The sequence below is a fragment of the Zonotrichia leucophrys genome, chromosome 13, assembly GCF_028769735.1.
Source record: "Zonotrichia leucophrys gambelii isolate GWCS_2022_RI chromosome 13, RI_Zleu_2.0, whole genome shotgun sequence".
NCBI classification, from domain to species: Eukaryota; Metazoa; Chordata; class Aves; order Passeriformes; family Passerellidae; genus Zonotrichia; species Zonotrichia leucophrys.
This window is the reverse complement of record NC_088183.1, coordinates 6,257,626-6,279,120: the sequence shown is the minus strand read 5'-3', so window position 1 is coordinate 6,279,120 and position 21,495 is coordinate 6,257,626. Positions and strand designations below refer to the sequence as shown.

At 53.6% G+C, this 21,495-nt stretch overlaps 1 protein-coding gene across 1 annotated transcript; it reads left to right on the top strand.

Moving 5' to 3' along the window:
* The first annotated feature begins 58 nt into the window (after positions 1-58).
* LOC135453672 (proton-coupled amino acid transporter 1-like) lies at positions 59-20,413 on the top strand. Its single transcript, XM_064724944.1, has 11 exons — positions 59-142; positions 3,407-3,554; positions 4,239-4,329; positions 4,927-5,015; positions 5,246-5,341; positions 6,040-6,124; positions 8,180-8,398; positions 8,629-8,727; positions 10,124-10,290; positions 14,945-15,114; positions 17,759-20,413. Exons 2-11 carry the CDS (start codon positions 3,412-3,414, stop codon positions 18,025-18,027), a joined length of 1,428 nt encoding a protein of 475 aa, XP_064581014.1. The 5' UTR covers positions 59-142; positions 3,407-3,411; the 3' UTR covers positions 18,028-20,413.
* Positions 20,414-21,495: the final 1,082 nt, after the last annotated feature.

The window sequence follows — 21,495 nt, the reverse complement described above, 5'->3', positions numbered from 1 at the left end:
CCGCGCCCGGCCCCGCCCGGCCCCGCCCCTCGCCCTCAGCGCTGCCCGTGCGCACGCGCCGCGCTCAGCTGAGCCGCGGTCACGTGACGGCGCGGCCGAGCGAGCGGGCCCGGCGGGGCCGGGCGGTGCGGGCGGCGGAGAGGTGCGGAGCCGGGACAGGGACAGGCACCGGGACAAGCACCGGGACAGGCACCGGGGGGCTGCGGGTGGATGGGTGGGGGCTGTCAGCCGCCTGTCAGCCCGCCGCGTGCCCAGAGAGCCGAGGGCACGGTGGATGCGCGGGATCCTGGCAGTGCCGCCGTCCCGCGTGGGTGCTCGGGGCAGCCGGGGCGCGCTGAGGGATTCGGGGCTCCGGGGCCTCGTTGGCAGCCCCTGTGCAGGGGCGGGTGCTCAGGGCCTGGGGGTCCTGGCAGCTGACATGGGTGCTGGAGGCTGACATGGGTGTGCTGGGGGTGCCTGGGGGTGCTGGAGGCTGACATAGGCGTGCTGGCAATGCCCTGCAGGAAGGCTGGCACCCCATGGGGCTCCTCCGGGCGTGCCATGCAATGTAGGGGACACAGTTCCTGATGTGAGGTGCTGGGAAGGGTGCGGGATGCTCTGCGGCACTGGCAGGGTGCAGGGAGCCCCACACTCTGCAGGCTTCAGCTGGGCTGCTCTGTGGAGGGGCAAGGGGAGCTGGGCAGCACAGCCTGGCTGCGGTGGGAGCTGTGGGGACTGGTGGGGTTTGTGCCCAGCAGCCTCCATGTGGGGAGAAGCTGGGCTGAGGGCACTGGCTCATGCTGTGAAACCTTGGAAAGGTGAATCTGGGGATTCTTGGAGCTGTGGGAGCACTGGGTAGCACAGGGACAAGAGAACTGATGCTGTGACTGGGAGGTGTCAGCTGGCATGGACATGGTGGCCTGGGGAAGGGGCTTGTTGTTGGCTCTCCTTTGTGTCAGGAGGCGGGTTATTACAAAAAGTGCTTTGGAAATGAAGGATTCAACATGTGTGGTAGGAAGCAGCAGTGAGTTTTGCTCACTTTTCTGGAAGATTTCCTGATCTACACACAGCCCCAGCTCAGCTGGGGACAGCTGTCTTGGTCAGCAGCAAGTAGCAGCTTGCTTTTGACTTCTGGCATGGGGCTGTCCCTGTAAGGGACAAATTTCTGTCACTGCCCCCCCCAGCATTCCTAATAGGATGAAATTGCTTCTGTGTGTGGGTGGCAAAAAAAGCACATGAGAGTGGCTGAGGAGTTGGGTTTGAAGTGGGAACCGAATGTTCCTGCCTTTGCTGTTTCCAGTGACAAGGAAATGGTGTAATGGGGTTTTGCTTTGATTTTAAGTGTTTTTCTTGTGGATGAGACAAGTTTTGCAGCTTTTCCTTGTTGGTTGTGGGAGAGCAGAGTGCTCGCTCGCTGCTGCTATGCAACCTTTAATCCAGACACGAGGCAGGCAAGTCACGATGAATGCATTTCCCTGGCTCTTCAAAGCAGAAAGCAGACAGGCCTGCTTGAAAGGGAAAAAAAAATCCACAGGGAGCAATCAGGCAGAGTGATGTCAGCACGTTGTGTTTATCTCAAACTCACTGCTCTTGGGTGCTTTGGATGCTGTGCAGGCCCTCCTTGGGAAGGGTACCTTTGCCCAACCCAGTCCTGCACCCCCTCTGCCCACTCTCTCTGCCCTCTGCCAGCCCATGTGCTTGGCAGAGCCTCCCAGGTTTCTGTGCTGCCCCTTGGGCCTGGCAGTGATGACAAACAGCTTCTAACGCTTTCCTTGTGTAAACTCCTGCTGCCGCTCTTCCCGCTCCCTGCCCCACCGGATCCCTGCCTGCGGCAGAGCCGGTTCAGGACACGATTACGTGTCCCAGCTGTGAGGGAGGAGGCTGGGCAGGAGTGATGCATGTGCTGCCTTTGGCTCTGGAGTGCCTGCCTGCCAGCCAGCCTCACTGCTGCTCCAGAGCCTGGTACTCCATGGGACACTCTGCTCCTTCCTGCTGCTGGTGTTGCCTGGTGCTGCAGGAAATACAGGACTGCTGTTGTGGCCTGGATAACTGCTCCAGAGCAGCTGGGATCTGGAGCATCCAGACCTGGGGGAAATCCCTTGCTCCCTGCTACCCTTCTGATCACCAGGCTGGACCCTCCCAGTGGTTGCAGCTTGTTTTCCATGTAGCAGCCAGGTTTGCAGAGCAGTGCTCTGGGGAATGCCTGGGTGCTCTGTGGGTGAAGCAGCACCCCGGTGGCCCAGGCTGAGCATTCCTGGCACAGCCAGATGTGTTGGTCTGTGCTGAGGTTGCATCTGGCAGGCTCTTGCATGACTTGGTGGGTTCATGAAGAGCTCTGGCAGGAAACGAGACAGTTTTTTGCAGTAGTGACATTTCTCTGCTGCTTCCTCTTGCTCCCAGTTCTTTACCAGTGTTGGGGAGTGGGATGGGGGAGCACCAGGACTGCTGGGGCAGGTGTGAAGCCTGAGGCATGACAGCCCAGAGGAGCCGTGGGGCAGGGACTGGATCACCAGTCTGTGGCGCAAGAGCCTTACACATAATTTCCCTGCCTCTGGTGCTCCTTCCCAGTGGGTGTTTGGGATACTGGGTGTGGCATGTGTGGGAATTGAACCAGCTGATTATTTTCCAGACAAAGGCATGAGGTGTCTGTCCTTGGTGAGGCTTGTGCTGGTGCTCCTGGTTTGCTGGACACTGTTGGAGTTTCTGTTGGAGCAAGAGCTCCAGGCTGTGCAGGTGCCTCATCCTGGGAAGTCCCTTTTCCCCATAGGCACCTCCTTGGCTGTGAAACCTTTGGGGCAGGTGTTTTGCTGTCAGCACATGATCTGTGCTCCTCAGTAATGGGAGTATAAATTTTTGTAAAAATTCTCCTCAATAAAAATTCTTCAATAAGGGAAAAGGAAAAAAAGAGAAGTTAGGAAACTTTCCCTTCCTTGGCAAGAGCAAGCTGTTCCCTTGCAGCACAGTGTGTGCAAGTTAAAAGCAGTTACACTTTCCTGGCCCGTCCACTTGACAGCCCTAGTCCCAAGTGCCAGAGCAGGGGACACAGTGCCAGCATGTCCCCTCCTACCCTGCTGCCTGTGGTGTCACGCTCACCACCCTTAGAGCAGGGGTGCACAGCTCCCATGCCTGACATGAATTGGGTCACATCCAGGCTCTGCCTGCAGGATCCTGACCCCATTCTGTCTGGGTGTGCCCAAAACATGGGCACCAGCCTGAAGGAAGAGCCAGTGGGAATGTGCCGTGCACCTTTGACCTTAGGACATGCCAGCTGTGTGATTGCAGGGGCGGGAGCATGTGGCTGTATAAAAGCCCTGGAGCAGACCTTGCTCTGGCAGTGCGAGCCGCTCTCTCTGCACCATGGCTGACCCCAAGGTGCCTGAGGATGGGGCTGTTGAGCTGGGCACCCCTGATGGCACTGCCCCCACAGGGACCATGTCCACGCGGCGCCTCCGCAGCGAGGACTACAATGACTACAGCTCCACAGATGTGACACCTGAGGGCAGCCCTCCCGATGGCATGAATGGCTTCGCGCACCCCGAGTCCTACCAGCGCTTCGGGGAGACCAACGGGACAACGTGAGTGATGCTTCCCTCCTTCCTGGGCTGGCCTGGCGCTGGGGAGGGGGGAGGAGGTCATGCTGGCTCCCTGCTGCCTTTGCTAGAGGATGGTGGAACTGTGGTTTTATGGGGAGTTCTCATGAGGGTGATGAGGGCACAGCTGTGGTCCTGCAGCTGTGGGGTGCTGGCACCAAGCGAGCTGCCCCAGTGTAGCTCTTTGCTCTCTGGTGAAGCTGGGCTTGCTGGCAGTGATTGATGCTTTTCCCAATATTTATCCATTCCACCTTCATTCGATGAGGAACTCTGGCAAGCAAACAGCATGCCCAGATTCAGAGCCAGCCGTGTTCTGGGGGCTTCCTTGTGCCCAGGTGTGCAGAGGATGCTGTCTTTGCCTGAGAGAGACTGATCCCTTCACCTCAGAGACTTCCTTATGCAGGTCCTTGGTGCTGGGCTGTGCTTACGCTGGGTTTTACCATAAAGTTGGTTTTGCAAATGCCCATCCAAAATCTGTTTGTTCAGTCTTTGCTTTCACACCTAGCTCAGTCCCAGCTGGTTAAGCTGGCTTCAGGGGACAGGATCATGACCTCCATGTGCATTCCCTGCAGCAGTTCAGAGCTGCTGTGGACCCTTAACAGGATAAGCTGTATATGGTCTGGGTATGGGCGCCTGCTGACAGTGACCTCTGCATCTGCTCTCCCTCAGGTGGTACCAGACCCTGATCCATCTGCTGAAGGGGAATATTGGGACAGGGCTGCTGGGGCTGCCTCTGGCTGTGAAGAATGCTGGCATCCTGGTAAGGCAGCTCAGCCCTGCTGTGCTGGAGCCTGTGGGGCAGAGTGACCCCGAGGCACTGGGCAGCTCACATGGCCAGTGTTGGGGGTGCTGGGGATTGAGTCCATGCCCAGACACCTCTCATTGTTTGGTGACTTGCTCCTGTTTGCACCCTAAGCTCTGTGGCTTTGTTTCACTGCTGAGACTGTTCCTGCTGCTCCTGCATTGTTGCTGCCTGGTGTGGGGGAGATCAATGTGTGAGCTGGGCCTATGGTTTCCTCTGCTGAGGTCAGGCAGGACACTGTGTCCAGGTCATGACATCTTCATCACCTGCATAGTAGAGATATGCAAAATAGTTTGGAAAACAATCCTAGAAGTGCTTTGCTACACCCAAACTGCCCCAACATGCTTATTTTGTATTGTTCCTGCCAAACTTGTGGCTCTGTCAGGTTACTTGGTCCTGGGGGGCTGGTTCCTGGGAGCAGCACCAAAGCTCTGGTTGAGCCTCCAGCAGTGTTTGCACTCACCCAGCCCGTGGAATTTTGTCTGGAAGTAGAAGGCACAGTGCAGCTCTGCCTGTGGCCATCAGAGTGCAGCCTTCCCCCTCTCTTCCCTGCAGCTGGGTCCTCTGAGCCTGCTGGTGATGGGAGTCGTGGCTGTGCACTGCATGGGCATCCTGGTCAAATGTGCCCATCACTTCTGCAACAGGTAAGGAGCAACTCCCCTTCTCAGCCCTGCAACTCCTGCAGTTCTTCCCTCTTGTCCAAAAAGCCCTGGGGTGTTTCTGAAGCCCCTCAACAGCAAGTTGCCCATGCCAAAGCCTCAGTTTGGAACTTCTCTTGTTTTTCACAGGAACTGTTTTCCTTTTAATGTCACTATTTGCCTTGGGAACTAACAGACAGGGCTGATGTGATGATCCTTCTCCCTTCTCTGGACAGGTTCCAGAAGCAGTTCCTGGACTATGGAGGTGCTGTGATGTATGGGCTGGAGGCAACTCCCAGTGCCTGCCTGAGGACACATGCCATCTGGGGAAGGTACTGTTCCCCTGCCCCAGGCAGGGACTCCTCTTTGAGCCTAGCACGTGCTGCAGCTGGGACAGAAGGGCCTCTGGTCACTGAGCTGTGTCAGCAGATAAGCACAAGTGCCATAAAATGCTGCTTGGCTCACCTGCCCTGAGTGCTCAGTGTCCCCTAGAGGGTAATGCTGAGGTCTTTGATCCAGTACTGTCCCCAGCCAGATGTGACTTAGACTAAATGTGTGGGATAACTAAGTCTCCACAGCATAACAAAGGGGTGAGTAGGGTCTTGCAGTGCTGGTCCATCTTGCCAGACATGGAACGTGTCCAGTGGCTGCTCCCTGCCCTGTGGGTGTCCCACATTGCATCACACAGATCATTGCCCATCAGGGGGTGGGAGCATTCACCTATTCCTGTGTCCAGGGAGTGTTGCCTCCAGCTCTGACAATTCAGCAACAGACTGGATGTGCTGAACCCAAAAAGGAGACTTTTCTCCTGAGGCTGGTCCTGACCTTGTGAAAGGGATGGGATGGGGAGACTGGAGAGCCTGAGATCTGTGAGGCTGGGTGGAGAGAAAGTCCTCTCTCCTGATCACAGAGAAGTGAGTTGGGTGTGCTCTGACCTGTACACCCCAACCTTGGGGACAGCAGCATTGCTGTGCTCTGCAAGTGCAGATCTTCTGATCTGGCTGACAGATGCTGTTCTTTTGCTTTCCAGGCGTATAGTGGGACTTTTCCTGATCATCACTCAGCTGGGTTTCTGCTGTGTGTACTTTGTCTTTCTGGCGGACAATCTGAAACAGGTTGGACTTACACCTCCTTCATGAGCTGGGGGGAGGTGAGAGGGTGTGAAGGTGCTTGGGTTTTTCTTAGCTCTTGTGCCCTGTTTTCCCCCAAAGGTCTGGTTTCTGTAGGATATGCTGCTCTGAAAAGTCCGCTCTTCTGCCCAGATACTTTTGAGGATTGGTTTTCCTGTTCAAACAGATCAGGTTTTCCTGAGACTCTCTGTGATTTTGCAGAGGTGCTGGAGGTGTCTGTGTTGCCCAGGAAATGTGAGGCTGTCCTTAGTGAGGGAACAACAGGAAAGGGATGAAAGCAGAGGGACTGTGCATTTTCTATCCTGTCCCCCTCAGTAATTGGTTTATTGGTGTCGATGGTAACGTGTAAGTCCAAGGGCCTGCTGTGAACCTCTCTTCTCCCTTCCTTGGATCTGTTTGCATTCCAGTTTCTTTCCTCATCCTGTGGCTCTGAAGCTTAATTACATCTGTAGAGAAAGAGTTTCTTCCTGCCAGGCCTCAGGAGGAAATAAACAGAAACCCTGAACCGCTTGGCTGGCTCCTGTTCTGCAAGAAACTGGGGATAATGAGTCCCCATTCCCAGCCTCCAACAGCTCAGTGCCTTGCAGGCACTGCTCAGCTTTTTTCCCCATGTGCTCCTGCTGCAGTGCTCTGGTCACTGCCACCATGGCTGTGCCCTTTGTCAGCTCTTCAGTGGTGGCCATCAGCTTCAGAGGGGAGCAAGGGGAGGTCCATCCAGTGTGAGACTCTTCCTCTGCTCTTGGAGCAGCAGTGAGGAGATTCCCATTGTTGGGTGGCAGGAGGAGTAAATAGGTCAACACTGGTGATCCACCAGCCCTGAGAGCAGGAGGGTCCAGGGTGTGTGCAGGGGCCAGGCTGCTGCTGGCCCCCACCCCTGGGAGCAGCCCCCTGCCCCACTTCAAGGTGGGCTTCTTTCTCCTCAGCCCCTCACAGCAAAGACTGAAGGCTGTCTCAAGCCTCAGGGGAAATTTTCAAAAACCTGCAAATCCACACTAGTTTTTTAGGCCACAGGTGGGAAACCCCTTGGCTTTGGTTTTGGAATTTTTTTGGGTGGGGAGAGGGGAGTGTTGCTTGTTTCTTTTTGTGGTGAGGAATAGCATGTTAGGTGGAGAGTCGTGGTGCAGGTGGTACCTTGGGCGAGGTGCCACTGTGTTGGGCAGGGCTTTGGTTTGGAAAATGGCTTTGGAGCAAGGCATGAAGAGGCAGGGCAGGCTGGGGCTTGAGCAGCACTGTCCCTTGAGTGCATGGCCCTGCACTGCCCTCTCCCACAGAGGATGCTGGTTTACACAGAGTTCTTCAGCCTCTCCTCTGGGGCAGGACTTGCTCTGGAGCAGGTTCAATCAGTTTGCAGACTGCTCTTTGCTGCAGTGACTGGACAGGACCTGGTACCTGAACCAGCTTGGTCATGGTTGTTTTGGTGATTCAGGGAGCCCGTGCTCTCTTGGGAGGGATGGCTCAGCCTCCCTGGGCCTGAGCTGCCTCTAGAAGTGAGCACCTGGCCTGAAGTGCCTTTGGGATGAAAGACCCCAAGGAAGGAATGGTTTTGCCTGAGAACGTGAACTTGGGGCCAGCAGTAGTTTCCAGGTGTCCTTGCATGTGAGTGGGGCACTGGGGAACTGAAGGACTGTATGACTTAAATAACAACTTGGTGCAGCAAGAGGGAAAGGATTCCTTTGGAAATAGCACTTAGTGCCTCTTCCCTCTCTTCTCAGCTGACCTCGTGGGCAGTGCAAAGATGCAGCCTGTGCTTTCTGCCCCTGTGTGCCTGGCTGCTGAGTCCTCCTCCTCTGTGTATCTGGGCTTGGGCAGGATTTGCTGTTCTGGCTCAGGTGCCATAGCCAGTCCCACCTCTGCCCCCTGCAAGATAACAGGGATTTGCTTCAGAACTATCTGAAAACAGCTTGTTGCTTTGATTTTAATCAGCTATCTCTGCTTGCAGTGACCTCTTGGGGTACTCTGACCCACCTGGGTGGGCTGCTAAGATCTGTGGCTTTTAGACCTGTGTGATGCAGTTCACCAGGGCTTCCTGTGCTTCCCCAGGTTGTGTCTGCTGCAAATGGGACCACCAATGACTGCAGCCCAAACAGGACAGTGGTGATGACCCCCACCATGGACTCCCGCCTGTACATGCTGTCCATCCTGCCTTTCGTGGTGCTGCTCACCTTCATCCAGAACCTCAAGGTCCTGTCCATCTTCTCCATGCTGGCCAACGTGGCCATGCTTGGCAGCCTTGTAGTGATCTACCAGTACATCGTCAGGGTACGTGTGTGTGGCTCCCCTCTCTCATTCCTGTGCTCTCCCATGCTTTGGCAGGGGGAGGGAGTTTGGCAATGGGGTATTTGGATGCTGGGGGGTCCTATTTGTTCCTGTGGGCATGATGGTTCCCTCTGCTCTGCAGGGCTTTTCCTGCAGCGTGGGGCTGTGACAGGGAGTGATGGGAACAGGCCATGTCTTCCCTGTGTCTGAACTCTGCATGGGCTTTTTTCCAGGATATTCCTGATCCCAGAAACCTGCCTCTAGCAGCAGCCTGGAAGACCTACCCTCTGTTCTTTGGCACTGCAATCTTTGCTTTTGAAGGCATTGGCGTGGTAAGTCTGGGCATGTGGCAGTGGGGCTGCTGCACAGGAGGCTCAGCCCTGCTCGGACTTGCTGCAGCACCTGCTCTGCCTTGCAGCTGCAGTTGCAGCTGCACTTTTCTGACAGTAGCCCAAATTCTGGATGGTGCTGTTAGCTTTAGCTCCAGGCTATCTCCTGGGTCAAACTCTGGTGCTTCCATCTGAGGCTGGAGGAGCACGTGCTGCCAACCTCATGAGGTTGGTTGCTGCATTAAAGCTGGCTTTATCTGGCAGTAAATTGGGAATCACACCAGCCTCTGCCTTGGGCTCTGCTGGCTGACCCGCAGGTGAGGAATTGTCCTGAGTCTTGTAACAGGCTGGATCCTGAAGTGCTTAAATGGGAGGCCAAAAAATGTGGCATGAAAAGATGTGATCCTTCCCTTCCCACCCTGCTGTGGGGACACTGAGATCTCCCTTTGGCAGCAGCGTGGCCCCAGCCTGCCCATGCAAATGGGCCTCTCATGCAAGATGCTGTAAATAGACCAACTGTGTCTGTGAAAAAAGCTGGGTGGGTGGGTGGAGAGCTTAATTACTCCCTAAGATGTTGTGAGTTGTTTCCGGGAGCTCCCTTCAAAGGAGGAAAAAGTGTTTTCATCTCTTAAATATAAACAGGGCTGGAGAGGGCCAGATCCGTTACAGGAGGAGTGCTCACTGAATGCTGTGCCCTGGGCAGAGGGTTCTTGCCAGCACTGAGGCACAAATGCTCTCTTCCTCACATGACTTGGAGGTGAAGAAGCAAATAAAAGTTTTTCTTGTCCTGCCTCCTCACCAGACTGCCATTGTCTCTCTTCTTGAAATGAACACCACCCAAGGACATCTATAAAATTGTTTGCTGAAGGCCTATATTTAGTGTCAGTAGCATAGAGGTGGGAGAATTACCTCTCCTTGCTCTTTTTATTGTCCTGCCTGGTTGAAATCTGTCCAGATAAACTTGCTAGCAGAGGAGAATGTGTCTTGGTCTTCCCAGAATTTAATGGGGAAAATAGCACGGTGTAAAATAGTGGGCATGGCTGTGCTATTTCGGGGTGCAGAGCATAATGCACCCAAGATATGGGTGGTTGGCATTGCCCCAAGACCCAGCACTGAGCACAGCTGCTCCCAAGGGCAGGGAGCAGGTCCCATCTTTAAGACAAGGGTGTGGGTGATCTGTTGGAGACTTGCTATGCTCCAATGGGAGCACAGAAATTGGATCTCCAGTGTAGTTTTTTTTTTCCAGCTGGATTCTCCAGGCTTCATGTGGGACTATCAATCCTGGCATGGTGGGCTGTGCTTGACCATGGGGCTGCCCCTCCTTCTTTTTGGGGCTGAGGGGGGTATAGAAGAATGAGCAATCTGTTGCTCTGTCATCTTCCTCCTCCTCTTGTCCCAGGTGCTGCCTCTGGAGAACAAGATGAAGAAGCCCCGTCAGTTCCCAGTGATCCTGTACGTGGGGATGAGCATTGTCACCATCCTGTACATCAGCCTGGGTGTCCTGGGCTACCTGCGCTTCGGGGCAGACATTCAGGCCAGCATTACACTCAACCTGCCCAACTGCTGGTGAGTCCCTGTGGGCAGTAGACTGGGGGGTGTGGAATGAGGGGCCCAGATAGGCAGGTGGGAGAGGGGGACCTCACTAATCTGGGTGAGCTTGAGGAACTGCCATAGGCAAACTTCAAGGAGTTTGACAAAGATTGTCAGATGCATGTGCTGGAAGAGTCTTGTTGCTGTAGTGTCTGAGCCTGGTTTTGGAGCTCAGGCTGTTTCATTGGATCCCTGGAGGTCCTTGCCTGGGTAGGTGCAGCTGGTTTTTTTTTTTTCTTGGAGCCTTGTGGCATCTTTTTAGGGCTCAGTATGCACTGACTAGCAGATGTTGAACACAACCCCCATGCAGCCGTACCAGAACATCACTGAATTGTGCAAAACTTCTCTTCCTCAAATGTAGCACGTGAAAAACCAAGCCAAAGCTGGGAGCTCCCAGAGGGAGTGAGATGTGACATTGAGCCAATGCTTTGCCTATGAGCACTGGAGCCATGAGGATACCCCATCCTTCTGTGTGGGCTGAGCTCTGCCTGCCTGCCTGCCTGCCTGCCTGGAGGGGTTGTTTCTCCTCTTGCCAGGGCTGGTGGCTGCTGCAGCAGCTGCCCAATCTGTGCTGCTCTGTCCCTGACGATGGGTGGCTGCTCAGTGTCACAGCTCCATATTCTTCCACAGGAAAAATGCAAGCAGTCCTATTTGATGGTCTCTGAGTGAGACCTGGAGCTGGGGATGCCTGTCCTCCACTTCAGCCCATCCTCTCTGCTCCTAGTAGCACCCAGCACCTTGCAGCGGGACTCACTGTCTCAGTGTTGTGTAAATTTGGGCAGGACTCAAGTTTTGAGTCACTGGTGCTCCCACATGCTGTCCTGGTAGAGCTGCACAGCTGGAGCTCTGGAGACAGCAAAGATTTGACAAAAATAGAGCCTGGTTTTGCTTTAATTATTGCTGTGTGGGTTTGTTTTCAGTTTGAGTGCATGGATGTTCATTCATGCTGGGTCTGTGTAGTGACTGCACTGCTGGATGTTGGTGTTGGTGTGGTAGAAGATCCTGCTCCTGCCAAGAGCCTTGTCCTGTCCCCTGCAGGCTTTGGGAGCTCTGCCAGGTCCCTGCTCTCAGTGAGGAGGGTTGGGGCTGGTGGAAGGATGTGCCTGTGTTGTAGGGAGGTCTGAATCCCACCATGCCAAGCACAGGAGGTGTGAATCCCTTCTGCTCAGTAAACTGAAGTACAGGGTGGAGGGGATGAGATGCTGCTATTTCTCCTGAAGGTGGAAAGCAGGTCCTTTCCAGGCTTGGGCTCTGTGTGCCACAGCCTGCAATGACATCTGCTGACCTGAAATGCTGCAAAGGGGCTTCTGCAGGGAATCTGAGCTCTGGGTGCCCTGAGGAATGGCATTCCCTTAGAACAGATCCTTAGAATGGGATTACTCTGACCTGCTAGGCTGCAGAGAGAAGAATGCAAATCCATGTTTCTAGGAGTATCCACACTTTCTGCCTTTTCTTAAACTACTTTTCTCAAAGTGAAGCATTCTAAAGTTACTTCTCTAAAGGTAGCCATAGGGTTTTTGGATAGTGAGAAGAGAAGAGCCCTTTGGAAGCAGTGTGGGCATGTGACACCCAGCTGCAGGGAAGGTGTGCTGTGGTCCTTGTCACTTGTCATGCAGCACACTTTGTTGTTTGTGCATGTTGCCTCTTGCCAGTGGATGTTGGACCTGGAAATGAGTTATCTCAAGTAAGGGCTGTGACAGTTGTGATAAAGTCTTCACTACCACTCCTGCAGATTAAACCACAGGTGCTGGGTAAAGACTTGCTCTTGAAATGAAAGTCTTGCCCATCCTGCCTCGCCCATGGCTTTTCTTCCTGACAGTAAAAGGCTGGGCTGTAGGAGCTGGTCATAAGGGCTGTGGGTGAGAAGTCATGGGGTTTGCCTGCAGCCTGGGAGACAAGGCAAGGATTGTGGTGGAGGTGCTGCAGCCTTCCTTAGGTGCAGCCATTGCCTGGAGGTCTCTGGAGCAGATTTGCAGGAATCGTTGAGTTGCAGGGTGACTAAGGACTTCTCCAGTCTCATTTCTCTGAAACCACAGCTTCCTCAAACAAGGAGTGTGTCAGTTCCCAGTGCCCAGGTCTAACCACAGTGTCCAAAATATAGTGCTGCTATGCAGAAATCCTTCCTTGCCTCCTAGGAAGGGTTGCCTCACTGCACTATGTGAAGGGTGAAGAAATGCTGTAATGAGGGGGAAGCTGTTGGGTTGCATGTGGCCAGTTGACGGTAATGGCAGAGCTTATGGTCCCAGGAGAGTGTTTCACTTCTTTTAGCCTTTAGGAATGGCCTGGCATGGCAGTCTGGCTGAAGCAGGTGTTGCTGTGGCTGGCAGAGTGTCTCTCTGGCCCTGTATGGGCCTTTGTTTTCTGTGGATCAACGGTAATGCTTGAATTCTTCCTCTTCTTGGTATTTAAAATGCCCTTTGATCTTGTTGTCATGGTTCATGACCTGTGCAGGACAGGTACACAGCCTTCTTCTGTACTTTTTTTATTAACAACTATTAATCTTGAGTTGCCCTGGAGCACTTTATGGCTTTTATAGGTTCCCTTTCTTGGGAAAGCAGTGATAAGATATGCCAGCCGTGGGTTGGTGGCTCAAGGCTCCTGTGCACACGTGTGGCTGCTCAGGTGCACTCTGGACTCTGGAGATAACTTTGTGTTCAGCTTGCCTCTGGAACCTCAGGGTATTTCAGGCTGGAGAGGACACCATGGGATCACTGGGTCCTCTCACCAGCTTAAGTGTTGTCTGTCAGTAAGGACAGTGATTCCCTACCAATCCAGGCCCTGAACCATCCTTTGAAGATGCAGCTCTAACTGCAACTGGTTCTTCTGCTGTGCAACTCCAAGAAGAGCTGTTACTCTCTCCTCCATACCCTCCTATTAGGCAGCTGAAGAGATTAATAACATCCCCTTTTAACCTTCTCATCATGCTGAACAAGTCCAGGGCTTGCAGCCTCTTTTTGGACATCATGCTTCACCCCAACCATTTTAGTAGCCTGCACTCAACTTGCTCTGCAGGGTAAGTCAGTGTCCTGTCCTGGAGTATCAGGGCTGGACACAATACTCAGAATGCACAAGCCCCAAACAAGAAAATAATCTCTTGATTCCTGTCCTTCACCTCCTGGCTGTGCTTTTGCTAGCACAGCCTGCTTTGTGATTGACCTTCATCACTGCAGGGTGCTGCTACTGGCCATGTTCAGTTTGCTGCCCACCAAGACCCCCAGGTCCTGTTCTCCTGGCCCCAGCCCTTCACATGTGTGGGAATTTGTGTTTGCACTTGAGCTTTGCTTCTGACATCATGCTGTTGCTCCAAGCTGTGTCAGCCATTTCCTCCAATTTGATCTTGCTTGGAATTTGATGAGAATGTGCTCTGGGTCACTGAAAGCTCATCCAGGTCACTGATATTTGCATGATTACCCTTTGGCAAATCCCTGCTGGCTGTTTACAGTCCAGTCTGTGCCTGGAAATAGATACCAGGAGGACTTAACCCATATTCTTCTGGGGATTGAGGTGAGGCTGATTAGCCTGTACCTTCCCTCATCCTTCTTGAAGGTGGATATTATTCCTTTCCCAAGGCAATAGGTCCTTTCCCTGAGCACCCTACTCTTTTGAAGATGATAAGGTGGCTTCAGGCTCCTGTTGGCTGCAACCTTGAATACATCTGGACTGGTCCCATAGACTTGTGTAACATTCCATTCACTTAGGTGATCCCTAACTCCATCTGTGGGAAATGTTTGACTCTGCCAGACTCTGCCACTAGTGTTCCAAGCTGTCTTGCATGGGAATACTTGGATTTCTCTGATTTAAGGCTGTTGTAGAAGGTGGATGCTGAGACCCAACATACAGAAGGGCACAGGCCCAAGAAGGTAGAGGGGAGGCAGGAGCCAGATGCATTTCTCAGCTTGGATCCACCCCATATTTACCCAAGTGGTATGGCCAGGACCCATGTTTCCCGCTTGGTTAGTGTGTCTTCAGTTGGGGAAGGGTTAGGACCATATGTGAAGTAACCAGATGTTACTTCTCTTTTGGAGAGGCTTTTTCTGCTGCTGGGAAGCTGAGGGCAGAGATGGGATGGGAGGTGCCTTTTGGTCACTTGTGATGGGCTCTCTCCTGCAGCCACACTGTATCACTGCAGGATCTGGGACACCCTGAGATTTGACTTGGGGTGAGCCCAAGGTGCTGTTTGCAGCCTGTCTGCACTCTGCCTTCCTTCCTGCTCAGCCCAAACTGCTCTTTTAACTCTCTTTCCCCCAAACATGTACCATGCAGCATTCCAAAAATAGCTGCTCCTTTTTGTTTGATGGAGGAGGCTGAGTTGCCTGTTCCCATGACTTTGCTTTTGGAACATTGTGATGTTCATTCTGCATGGAAGCCCAGACTTATTCCAGCAGTGCTGTCCTTTTCCCTCTCCTCAGAAGCCAAGCAGCAGCTGTAGTGTGTAATTATGGCTGCAGCTGATACATCTTTGCTGTCTCTTGCTCAGTGATTAAATGCATCACCCCTAATTTTCTAAGGGTGTTCAGGAGTTGAGACCCCTAGCTCACAAAAATCCTTGCAGAACATTCCTTTTCTGCTGTTGATGTTATCAGGGGCTGGAGGAAGAGCCAAAGTGTCAGTGTGTTCTTGTCCTTTGCAGGCTGTACCAAGCTGTCAAGCTGCTTTTCTCCTTTGGGATTTTCTTCACCTACGCCGTGCAGTTCTATGTGCCTGCCGAGATCATCATCCCTCCCCTCGTGGCCCGCGTGTCGGAGCGCTGGGGCTGGCTGGTCAACCTGCTCCTCAGGATGGCCCTGGTGTGTGTGACCTGTGAGTACAAACCTCCTTGTCTGACCTTCCCTGTGATGCTGAGGCACCTCCTTCCCACTGAGCCTTCACCCCTGTCCCTAAAGCCTTCACCTTTAGCCCTCACAGCTGGTAGTCCCTGGGCATCCAAGGAGCACACAAGGTGCCTCCAAGGAGCAGCAGCAGTGGTCCTTTGCCCCCTCTGTATGGGACCAACCTTCTCAGTGGAGGACTAGGAAACTGCATTGTTTAGAAGTGGCAGATCCCCATGGAGCCTCAGGGCTGGGGATGGCAGTTTTGCAGGACGTTGAGTCCCACCAGGGTTTGCATGAACAGCCAGCACAGGGCTCAGTGCCAGGGCAGCCTAGCCTAGAGGCTGTTTTCTGTAGGCAGGGTGCAGCCAGGCTCCTCGTGCCTGTGTGATGGGGACATGGCTGCCGAGGAGTCACTGACTGTGAGGGATGGGCTGTTCTTGTGCCCACACACTCATTGCAGTGCAGAGCACAGCAGGACACAGCACTCCATAACCAGAGCTCTGATGTGCTGCTGGGCACGTGTGCCTGGAACAGCCCCACAGGGTCCCTTCCCTTCATGGTGTGTGGGGCCTGTAGTGAGGTTTTGGTGGATCAGGCTCCTGACTTGAGCCTGGTGGAGTGAATCAGGTGGTATCTGATTTTGGCTGGCTTTGATTCCTGAAGACCAAATGCTTGCTGTTGTCAGCACAGCTGAGATGCTTGACTGAGCTCCCCGGTGTCCCCTGCTGAAATGGAGCTTTGCTCCATGGCTTGATGCTGCTGAAGCAGCAGAGCTGAGCATCAGGGAGCTGGCCCTGTGTCCCAGCTGGCTTTGGCTTGGGTTTGAGAGGAGTGGGGTGCTAACTCAGGGTGGTGGAGCTGGCTGAGAGCAGAGTGCTGCTGCTTCTGGCTCTCACTAATGAAAGGCCAGAAGTGCTGCATTAACAGAGGTGGGCAAAGCCCATCTCTGTGCTGAGTTCCTGAAGCCTTGATGTCCTCAGAGGGTGCAGGAATGAAATCCTGCCGTGCTGGGTGATATGCTCTGGCCACCCTCGTGCTGTGGGTGAACTTGGAAGTTGCTTGTGGGGTTGGAGCCTCTCCTGGAGGGTGTTGGGCTGTGCCAAGCCATGCAAGAGTTGGGATGGCTTTAGGCATCAGCAGTGCCCTCCTGTTTGGGGGCAGGGAGGCAGCAGAGGTGTTGGTGGAAGGATGCAGGTTCCTTTGTACCTCCTCCCCTCACCCTTCCATGTAAGGGATCTCTGGCTCCTGCTGAGGATAAAAGCCATTAGGGGGGTTGTGTGAATATTCATTGGAGGCTTGTGTGGCCACACAACAAGCCCCCACCAGAGCTTTGGCTCCTAAAGAGAGGATGCAATCTGGTGTATGGGTCTCTTTCAAGCTTAAACTTCAAAACCAGCATGCTTAAAACCTCTTTGAATTAATACCTGCAGAAATCAGACCGTTTCCCCGGAGGCTGAGGACTGCAGCTGGTGCTTCAAATCTGCTTGTTTTAGAGGGGAGTTAATAATTTTGTTTACTTTTGAGTCCAAAGAGCAGTGTGGGGTGGGCTGAGGATGCTGTTGAAGGGGAGCTGCTCTGCTTTCCTCAGAGGCTGCTGGAGCAGGGATGCTGCTTGCAGCAGAGCACTCCTTTGGCTCTGTCCAGGACTGAGCACCAGGATAAACTGGCTCAGGACCTTTGTTGCTGTTTCCCTTGGTGAAGGGATGGTTTACCTCTAGGCTTATCCAGATAACAGCAGTGTTGCAGTAGTGGCACAGTCAGTCTCCCAAACTTTCCTTCTGTAGTTCCATGGATGTTCTTTGGCTTAGGGAGGCTCTCTATAGCTGATTGTCAGGGAGAGAACAAATCCCTCCAACAAGGAGCCCTGAGATGTCCCTTCTCCTCAGGGGCTGTTCCTCCTAGGCCCTTCTAGGTGTCTCCTGTTTCTAAGCAGAAAAGCTTTCAAAGCAATAAACCAATTTATTTCTCTTGGTCACTGGTGAAGCACTGGTCTGCTTTGCTTGCAGGGGGTTCTGTTGTGACATCCCTTTGTCCCCTCCTGGAGCCATGCAGGAGGAGGAGCAGAAATATCCCAAAGCTGAAGCTCACACTGCTAAGCTCAAGCTGTCAGGAGTCTCCCAGGGGGATTTTCCTTGGCTGCAGTTTTCACCTAACAAATGAGTCCTAACAAATGTTCTCCCCCGGGCTGTGCCGTGGGCGTGCTGCTGCTGGAGCAGCTCTAAACACACGCAAACCACACGGATTGATTTGGGGTGGGGGGAGATGCCTTTTTCTCCCCTTCTCCTGCTTTTATGGGGTTTCTGAGGCTTTATGGCTCCCCAGGTGTGGGGAGCAGCAGTGCTGGCTCGCACAGGGGGGTCGGGAATGCTGGCAGCCAGCAGCACCCATCCTGCTCAGCCCTGCAGCTCGCTCTGGTGGCGCCCAGGGCGACAAAAAGCCTTGTTAATTTAACAGCTTAATTGCTGCTTGGGGAGGAGTTACTGGAAAATATGCAGCTTTGTCTTCTGTCAGGGAGGAGGGCAGAGGTGGGACCCAGCCAGTGGCATTCCTGGGTAGGGTTCTGCTAGCTTTGACACGGGGAGGAGCCTCTGTGGCAGGTGGCAGCACTGATGTTGTGTCTGTTCTTCCTCCAGGCGTGCTGGCCATCCTCATCCCGCGCCTGGACCTCGTCATCTCCCTGGTGGGCTCCATCAGCAGCAGCGCCCTGGCTCTCATCTTCCCCCCGCTGCTGGAGATTGCCACCTACTACTCGGAGGGCATGCACCCCCTTGTCATTGCCAAGGACATCGCCATCAGCCTCTTCGGCTTCGTGGGCTTCGTGGTGGGCACGTACGAGGCGCTGGTGGAGCTGGTGGCACCCGCGGCCACCGTGGTGAATGCCACCACTGTCCTGGTGCAGTGACCATCCCCTCGCCCTGCTGGCCCCTCTGGGTGCTGAGCTGGGGGTGCATGGACCCTGGGCACTGCTCTCCTGGGAACGGCCTCCCCTCTCCTCTTGGGAAGTGTGGTGGGTTTGGCCTGTGAGGGGATGGGGCTGCCCAGCACCACAGCCCAGCTGCAGCAGGATCCTGCCCTGGCTCTGCCTGGAAGGTGGGATCCAGGCTGGGGCAGTGCCTTCCCTGGGGGCTCTTAGGGCAGGTGGTAGAGCAAAACAGTTCATCTGTAAATAGGCACTTTGAGAGGTGAGGAATCCCAGGGATGTAGATTTTATTTTATTATTTTTATTATTTTTTAAAATCCCAACCTTTCCATATTTCCCCTGTCCCTTCAGTCAGGGCGGGGAACAGGGACTACTCTTTTTTTGTGCCAGTTTGATTTTATATTTTTTTTTTCCCTGAGCACTTTATTTTTACAGCAACAGACAAACCTCAGCTCAGGTTAGAGAGCGTGGAGATCCCTCCTCACCTCAGCCTTGTGGGGAGGGTGGGCAGAGCCTGAGGTGTGGAGCGTGCTGGGGCCCACAGCTCTCTCTCAGTGGGATCCCCATCTGTGGGCATGGCTCCTGCAGTGCCTCAGCTCTGTTTGCAGCTGAGCAGGCCCTGGAGCTGGGCACTGGGAGGGTTTGCTGACCCTTGGTCCACACTTTCAGTGGTGACACTTCTTTATCCCCATCCAGCGCACAACGCTTGGCTTTCCGAAGCTTTACAGAACTGAGGTGTGTGGGGAGCAAACAGGCTCTGCCATCATGAGGGGCTGAGCTGGTCCCCTTTGGGTGGGATGGGGTTTCCCCAGGGGTCACCACATGCTGCCCACACACCACAAGGATACATCATCACCTTGTTTACAGTGCCTGAGCTGGCCCTGGCACGCTCCACCTGCGTCTGCAGGCTGATACTGAATGTCAGATCACACACAAAAACTCCACAATATTTCTGTTTTTAACCCTTCCTCTCCTGCCTGCACTCCCTCTGCATCCTCTGCTTCTGCCCAGCTCCTCTCCTCCTGTAGGATGCAGCTCCCTGGCTCCTCTCCCTGTGCTCCTGTTGCTTCTTTTGTCGTGGTTGGTGCATGCCTGGTGGGCATGGTCCTGTGGCACTGCTGCTTTCCTTTCTCTCAGAGCCCAGCTTCCTCCCTAGAGAGTTTCCTCACCTTTCTACTGGATTTCTACTTTTTTAAGACAAGGGAGCAAATGCATCCTCCACAGGACAGGTCAAGCTCCTGCCTGCTAACAGCATCTCCTAAATGCCAGCTCTCTCTGGAGAGCCTTCATCCCTCATCCCACTGCAGCCATGTCTCCCTGGGGGTGGGCAGAGGCTGCTGGTGGTGGGAAAGGAGGCTGAGTACAGCATCAGTGGGCTGTGTTCCCATCTGTGGTGGAGGGTGAGGTTTGCAGTTATTTTTGGTGTTTGAACGGGTTCTGTGAGGGGAAGGCTGTGTGGAGCAGGGTCCCTGCAGCCTGCCTCTCCCTTGGTGCTGCTTGTGTTTGCACTGCGCCCCTTTGCTGGCAGCTCTGGTGCCACATGCCACTATGTGTGCCCACGGCTGGGTGTGGAGTGGGTCTGTGCCACGTCTCTGCCCCTTTCCAGCCCCTCTTTGCTCCCTGCATCTCTTGGGGCTCACCTCATCCCACCCAAGGCTGTGCTGGGGAAGGTTTTGGCTTGCCAGGAGCAGAGCAAAGCTTTAACTCAAATCCTCCCTCTGGAGGGCGCCATGGGGATAGAGAGGAAGCACCCAGGGCTGGGAAGGGACTCCAGGGCATGACACAAGCGGGACAAGTGCAATATTCATGTCCATCTCTGTGTGCTGACCCCAGCGTGGCCCTTGGGGTTGGGTTTGAGTCAGAACTGTCAAGCAGAGGAGGGAGCAGGGGATGTGTGATGCTTCTCCTTGCCCTGCTGGTAGTGCACTCAAAGAAGGCTGGCCACATTTTAGGGCCAGCTGTGTGCTAAGGCATGTCCCCAGCCTGGCACTCACTTTGCAAGCAGCAGTGCAGATCTCATTTCCAAGGGGACTGGGATATCACAGAAGCATTAAATGGGTTTTGCAGCTCTTCCCTTTTAATGGGGTGAGCAGGGCTGTTTGAAGATGGTGACACATGTGGTGTGAGAGGCTCTGCTGAGCCAGGGGTCAATGGTGGACAGGAAAACTTGACACTTGTGTATTGTAGGCTGCTCAGTAACCAAGAAACTTGTCTGTGTAAATATAGCAATGGTCACGTCCATGTCTTGTGCCTATGGATATTGTCAGTGTACAGCACAGGTGCCTGCCCAGCAGGAGAGCTGGTGCTGCACCTGAATCATGTATCTTACTTAATCAATAAATATGATCTATTTTTTATGTGTAAAGGCTTTGGGGGTGTGAAGTGTGGGTTTTTCTTCCAAAAGAAGTTAGCAGGAGATGTAGAGCCCAGCAGGCAGCCAGGATCCCATCCTGTGCTGCTCCCACCCCCACACAGCACACACGATTTCCCCTCCCAGTGAGTGTTTCAGATAAAAGTGTTCCAGCTTTGCTGCTTGGAAAATTTAATTTTTCTTTTGACCTCATTTGTGCAAGTAGGTTGTGGGCAGAGCTTCTGAGCTTGTAGGGCTGAGCTTTTCTCTGCCTCACCAAAGTTGGGCTTTGGTTTCTCATCTCCATATTTACGCCAAAAGTGGGGCTGCAGCTGAAAAAAAGAGCTTGGCATGTGAAAAAAGATGGGGGATGCTGAGCTGCTGCAGATCAGCCCTAGAGATCAAAGGAGCAAAAGTCAGCCCACACTGGGAGACTGCCAGCACTGCTGCAGCTCAGCTTATCCTCACTGCTGAATAATTCATGCCCTTGCAGTGTGTCATTATGGAGCTGTTGGGAAATCAGTGCTATAAAAAGTTCATCTTTAGAAATCTGGCAGATTTTTTTTTCTTAAACTAGGAGGCTTTTGCAGGCTGATGGGGACTGTGGATCTGAGGTCACCTGAATGACAGGGCAGGAGGGGTGGCTGGGCACAGGCACTCCTTGTGCTTCAGGTATTTCTGACTGGAGAGTCACCATGGTGGGATCCACAGCCATCCTTTCTTAGGGGTGAGCACTGCAGGGCTGTCCCCATCCCATAAAATGGCTTTACTGAGGCTGCTCCTTCCCAGGTATTACTTAGAGGAGCTTCATTACAAGCTGCCTTTGCCCTTCCCTGTGTTGTGACCACTGGCCAAAGCAACCCTGGGGCATTAAAAAATCTAAAGGAAAATATCACTGTTATTTGTGCTGCTTCTGCTGCTGGGAAGAACAATTTGTGTTTTCCCTATGGGTAAAAGTGGTGCCTGTTGCTGAGACACCTCAAAATTAAATGTCCTCAAAGTACAGAAATGCATTATTTTAGGATCAGAGCAATTTACCAAACAGAATAAAACCACCTAGATAAAAGAGGTCTAATCTAGGCAGGGACTGCTTTCTGCTG

Excerpts from the sequence above, each read along its gene's own strand:
- LOC135453672 (XM_064724944.1), top strand. The coding sequence starts at position 3,412 with ATGTCCACGCGGCGCCTCCGCAGCGAGGACTACAATGACTACAGCTCC. Across the intron at positions 8,728-10,123 it reads CTTTTGAAGGCATTGGCGTG|GTGCTGCCTCTGGAGAACAA; the intron begins GTAAGTCTGGGC and ends CTCTTGTCCCAG. Across the intron at positions 15,115-17,758 it reads GGCCCTGGTGTGTGTGACCT|GCGTGCTGGCCATCCTCATC; the intron begins GTGAGTACAAAC and ends TTCTTCCTCCAG.